The following is a 6099-nucleotide window of genomic DNA, read 5'->3' on the forward strand; positions in this document are numbered from 1 at the left end:
GAGATACGTAGGCAACCCTCATCGGGTCCAACCTCCCCTTTTTCAGAAATAGCCAAAATGTCAGAATTTTAATTTCATCATAAATGAGTCAGGTGATGCCGCTTTTGTCAAATGTAGCCGAATGTTCCCGAAAGGGACGCGCCGGAAGGCTGACTTTGCATAAACAGCCGCTTTTGGTCATTTTTTGAATTTTGACCAATTTGCCCAACAACCTTAGAATCCTCGTCCCCGAGGCTCTGTGAGGCGATGTTCCCAATGTCGGGCCACTATTTTGAAAAAAAAGAGTCATAAATAAATCAAGTGATGTTGTTTTTGTCAAAAACAGCCAAATGTTCCCGAAAGGGACGGCGGAAGGCTGACTTTGCATAAACGACCACTTTCGATCATCCTTTAGAGTTTTGATCGGTTGACCCTCACAACCTTAAAATCTTCATCCCCGAAGTGCTGAAAGGCCGTGTTCGAAAAATCGGATCTTTCTTTCTAAAATATAGTCAAATCATTTTTGAGTCAAATAATTTTTGCTTAAATCACCTTAATAAATGTGCAGGATAAGCACAATGCAAAATGAACACTTTTCGATAATGACTAAAGTCCCTGTCAAGTTGCGGCTATGGTGGGATGATCTAGGTGGTGAAGGCCAAGATGAGGTCAAGAAATATCTGAAAGGTCTCACAGGTTTATTGGAAATCCAGCCTCGGGGAGATATCATAAGAGCTTTGGTCACCTACTGGGACCCGGCACACAATGTCTTCCACTTCTCCGATTTTGAACTCACCCCGACTCTGGAGGAAATAGCTGGGTACATCGGAAATGCTGAAGTTCCATTAAGGCAAAAATACCTGGTTGCCCCAAGAGCTGTCACTGCGCATCTGTTTCTAGATTCATTAAAGATACCCAGGACGGTACATAACCCAGATTTGGCCGCAGGTTTCTGTAATCCGCGCTTCATATATGACAAATATGGTCATGTAGGGGGATTCAACAATTCGGGTAACAAGTTATGCAGCAAAGGTACCCGTCAGAAGTGGGATGAGCATAGACGAGTGGCTTTCATGATAACATTTTTGGGCCTTTTGGTGTTTCCAAGGAAAGACGAAAACATTGATCTAAAAATATCCGGGGTCGTCATTACTTTGCTCACTCAAAATGAAAGCACTCTCGCGCCTATGGTAGTATCTGATATCTTTCGAGCTCTCACAGCCTGCAAAGCCAGAGGGAATTTTTTCGAGGGGTGTAATTTGCTGCTACAAATATGGATGACTGAACATCTCTGCCACCGTTTTGAGCTTTTAAGTTATGGTTCCTCGAAGAAGACTTGCATAGAAGAGTTTTACACGAGAATCAAGGAGGTCAGTCTACCCGAGGGAGTTACGGCATGAACGTCATTCTTTCAAACCCTCACCGCTAGCCAAATACAGTGGACACTGGGATGGTTGCCTGTTGATAAGGTCATATATATGCCGGCAGCTAGGACCCACTTTCTATTGATGGGACTTAATAGCATTCAGCCTTACGCGCCCTATCGAGTTTTGAGACAACTCGGGAGATGCCAGATAGTTCCACACGAGGAAGATCTTAGTGCTCAAGCAATTGAGATTAGCCCTGACGGACAATTTCCTGAAGCAAAAGTCCGCCAGATCTGGAATGAATGCCAATGTTTAAAAGTAGATACTTGCATGCAGGATCGGGCCAAAGGTGAAGTAGCACCAGGGTACCTTGTGTGGTACAGAAGAGAACTTGAGCACAAAAGGCCGGCTAAAAGACCCCATATCCTGAATTTTGTCGAGTCATCATAGGAGCAATGTGATTGGTTAGCAAAAGAAAAAGGCTATCGGGCTGAAATCAGCAAGCTGAAACAACAAATTGAAGGTCTAAAATTTGAGAACAACGTGCAAGTTGCTACTGATTTGGGAGAAAAGAACAGGTTGGCCCAGGAAAACGAGGTGCTTAGGGCCCAAATCCAACAAATAAGGATAGCCGCTGATAACCAACAAAGGAGCTGGTCGGATGAGCGACTGATAAAAGGTTTAAAAATGGAAATTAGTGAGTGCCGGAGTGAGTTGGAGAATTTTGAGAATACCATAGCAGGACTCGAGGCACACTGGGCAAAAAGAACAGAGGAGCGCAACCGGTACCTGCGGCAGTTGAAAAGGGATCACGAGCAAACCATTGCCAATTTGAAGAGAAAGGTGGCCACTCTTGAGGACAAAGCGACTAAGCAAGCCCGAACCTTTGAAGCTGAAAATAGACATTGCTATGATTTACTGGCCCAGATGGAAGTAGAAATTCAGCAGTGGCAGAATCAACATCTCCAGGATTATCGGGTTTTGAAGGCCCGTAATTATCAAATAGAGCGCCTACTCATAGAAAAGGGGCAAACCAGGGATAAGATTAAGACCATTGCCCATGCCATCATTAGGAGGTGTCTATGGTGTGAAGATATGACCCGCACTACCTTCTTCTCGGCAGTGTTGATTTATGTCAAGCGAACAATGTATGAGCTGGAACAACTTGAAAGGGACCTCGCACCTAAGCCCGCGGCGAGGCCGAACGATGCCCCGCGGGTGCCAGTTTTTAACGCTTTAATGTATTTATAGGTCGAGTCTGTATTTTCCTGTCTTGTCGTCTTTTGTTTGTCTTTTCGCATCAGGGTGTATCAGTAGTTTTTGAGTTTGTATTTATTTCAAGTCCGTTATTCTCCCTTTTTAAAAAAATGTTTAGTTTGTAATAGAATGTTTTAGTAAAAAAATGTTTCTTTATTTTTGCATTTGTTTGTCACAAACTACGCTTGGTCTGATTCACGCGGGGCCGTTATACGTAGGCAATCTTCGTAAGATTCGACCGGAACCTTAAATAAGAAGAAAGGTTGTAAAACCAAAATAATAATAATAATGATAAAATATATATATATATATATAATAAATAAAGGGGAGCATAAAGAGAAGCCGGAATGACGCATGCCATCGATGCAAACATGTAGAAACTCACTTAACTGTATAGGTGCATCACACCCCAACGTGAGATTACCTGTCTGTTATTTGTTTCAAACTAACCGTTTGCTTGCTGCTAAGACCAGGTTTTTAGAAAGGTGGTTTGGTTTTGTGGAGGTCTGGCCTCACATTCATACTTTACGAGGTCGAAAGGAAGTGTTCAACTGTCCGTCACTAAGTCGAGAGGAAGTATTCACACTTACTTCACGAGATCAAAGGGAAGTGTAGAGATGTCTTCAGAAATTCCTTTGCCAACGATTCCTATTTTTGAAGAGAGTTCAATCTCGGCCATCCCAACTTCCGAATCAGCAACTGCTGAAGAAAACAAAATCTTGCGGCTTCGCATGTTGGAAATGTTGGATGACTGGAACAATGGAAAAGAGCCGCCGAGTGTAATCCCTAGTTTCCCCAAGCTGTTCTCTAGGACAAGTGGGACTTGCATCTCACTTTGAGCCTCACTTTGTCCTGCTCTGACTTGGGGCACCTGACTGGTACCCTCTCCCGCTGCTGTATCAAGCCGTCTACTAATCGTTTGCTTCCTAGTCGAAGGCATCACTGAAAAAAACAAGGTGAATATTAGAGACGAACACTTACGACTCAACTCTACGCACGATCTAGATTCAGGAAGAAGGTAACAACCCTAGATGTCATGTAGCCTCCTGATTATAAATGTGGCGCGCTACACATCCATAATCAAGAATCTACTAGACACGGCTCATAGACAACCCCTAGGACAGACTTGCTCTGATACCAAGTTTGTCACGACCCAAACTGGAGGGCCATGACTAGCACCCGACCACACTTGCCGAGCACCAACGTACATTTCATCTAACCTTCATTATTATCTTTTAGGGCTGACGAGATCAATATAAATGGTAGACCTGGATCATGGACAACCAGCAATAAAATATGATGGCATGAACATACATAGCAGGGGATGACCAGACAATCAAGAAACTACATATAAGGTATGAGCTACCACGCTACTATGAAAGACTATACAACAAAAACTAGCCGACAAGGCATACCAAACTATACATGAGTCGACACCTGTCTATGAGCCTCTAAAGGAACATAAGTGCTGCAACATAGCCGGAACAGGGCCCCGACATACCCATAATGTCTATAACAAAAATGCATACCAAGACCAAGGCAAGTCCGGAGAAGGGATCTCGCCAATCACCGCTGAACTGGACAGCCTACTGTGGTGGGGGAGCTGCACCTGCCTGTCTATCAGGACCTGCAGCACGACATGCAGCGTCCACAAATAAAAGGACGTCAGTACGAATAAAGTACTGAGTATGTAAGGCAGGGAACCATAAATACGATCAGTAATGTAAGCAAGGATAGAGAATATACAACCTGTAACATCTTAGTACCTCTGAGGGCTACTGACATGAAATGCATGATACATATGTATAAATACATAAACCTTTAAAACATTCGCCTCTGTGGGCATCATCATCATCATATCGTACCCGGCCATAATAGGCTCGGTAAAAAACGTACCCGGCCATCATAAGGCTCGGTAGAATCGTACCCGGCCACGTGGAGCTCGGTAAAACCCAACTGATCAGTGGTTGCACAATAGGTGCCGTACCCGGCCAACTATAGCATGGCTCGGTAGAGTAAAATAGATACATATATATAATGCATGCTCGACTCATGGAATCACATTCTAAACCTTTCGGAGTGACGTAAGGTCGGTATCCTCTGTACACATTATTAGGACTAACTCTTCACTATGAACCTTATAAGAATCAGGAAGTACCAACAACATTGATAACATAAGAATAAGAGAAGCAACATTAACATCAATCGTTCCATAAGAGGGAAAACAATGTAAGTACTGCTAGCTTCTAAGAGTAGAGTATCTTGGAAGCTCGTTCATTACATTATGTACAATCGGAGTCGTGCAAAAGAAGGAAAGGGATAGCCTCACATACCTTGTATATACTGCCCCAATCTCAAGCTATGCAATTGTCAAAACTCCTTAGTCTACAATAAGAGAAACGATACTATCGTTATCATTTAAGCGTCATAACTATTATGTATCGACCACAACCTATTTTACGATGAAACGGACAGCACCTCCCCTATATATATGACTTCACACCATTCAAAACAGTCACCAAACAGCCCAAACAACATCAATAATAAACATATTGAGCCTCCCAAAATAGTCCACGCACAGCCTAATCACTCCATACATACGACGACCACCGTAGTCGTGTCAAACGACCCGGAAATGTTACGAATAACTATCATCCCACAACCCTACATATATATGGTGTTTCTCCACACCCTTCCTCCTCCAAAACTCCACAAAACAGTAGTAAAATACGCAGCCCAACAGCAACGCAAAACAGTCCACAAAACAATAACATTACTACCAAGCCTTTCGATATATATTTCACAAGTTCTAGCTTCAATGGCTTAGCCGCAACTTGGATAATCTTAAATACATATAGAGTAAGAGGTTCCTTACCTTTATACAGAAAGAAAAACTCCAATTTGACCTTAAATTTCCATGAAATATCCCTCCAATGCTGCCACAACAACAAAAAAGCGAAACTAGCGATCAATTAGTGTTTTTCGGCACTAGAATCACTTTAGAAGGCTTGAAATCACCTAGGATTGATATTAAGAATATGAGGGAGTATTTACAGAACATAAACCCTTTTAAAAAACCTCCCACACGAGCTGGAACGACACAAAAATGAGCAACAACAAGAAGAACAAGAGACTTACTAGCGCCACGGAATTCCCGACACTTGATTTGTGTTGTTTGCCCTTTTTTGGGTCTTGAATCTTGAGAGAACCTTGAGAGGATGTTCCTAGGGTTCTAAGGTCTGAAAATAGTGAGAAGAAATGACTTAAAACGGGTTGGAGGCATCCTATATAGGTCCAAATATCTTAAACCGCCTTAGTGGGCCCCATAGAGAGGTGCTTGGCGCAGTCTCGCAAAAATGCGAATATCTCTCTACTCCAAGATCGTATCGATCAACGGTTTAATGCGTTGGAAACTAGACTCATAGATATTTAATTTGGTTGGTAGATCATCCAGTAATTCCTTGTAAATTAGGATAAAAGATTAGAAATATTTGAC

The 6099-nt window shown here is 42.6% G+C and overlaps 1 protein-coding gene across 1 annotated transcript; it reads left to right on the forward strand.

Annotated features, from left to right (window-relative positions):
* The first annotated feature begins 581 nt into the window (after positions 1–581).
* LOC138871450 (uncharacterized) lies at positions 582–2597 on the forward strand. The gene is made up of 2 exons (XM_070149330.1): positions 582–675; positions 1816–2597. Exons 1-2 carry the CDS (start codon positions 582–584, stop codon positions 2595–2597), a joined length of 876 nt encoding a protein of 291 aa, XP_070005431.1.
* Positions 2598–6099: the final 3502 nt, after the last annotated feature.

Source organism: Nicotiana sylvestris, chromosome 6 (assembly GCF_000393655.2).
Source record: "Nicotiana sylvestris chromosome 6, ASM39365v2, whole genome shotgun sequence".
NCBI lineage: Eukaryota > Viridiplantae > Streptophyta > Magnoliopsida > Solanales > Solanaceae > Nicotiana > Nicotiana sylvestris.

Bases quoted from the DNA above. Each gene is read 5' to 3' on its own strand.
- LOC138871450 (XM_070149330.1), top strand. From the start codon at position 582: ATGACTAAAGTCCCTGTCAAGTTGCGGCTATGGTGGGATGATCTAGGT. The intron at 676-1,815 runs GTTTATTGGAAA...GTGATTGGTTAG, and splicing joins ATATCTGAAAGGTCTCACAG to CAAAAGAAAAAGGCTATCGG.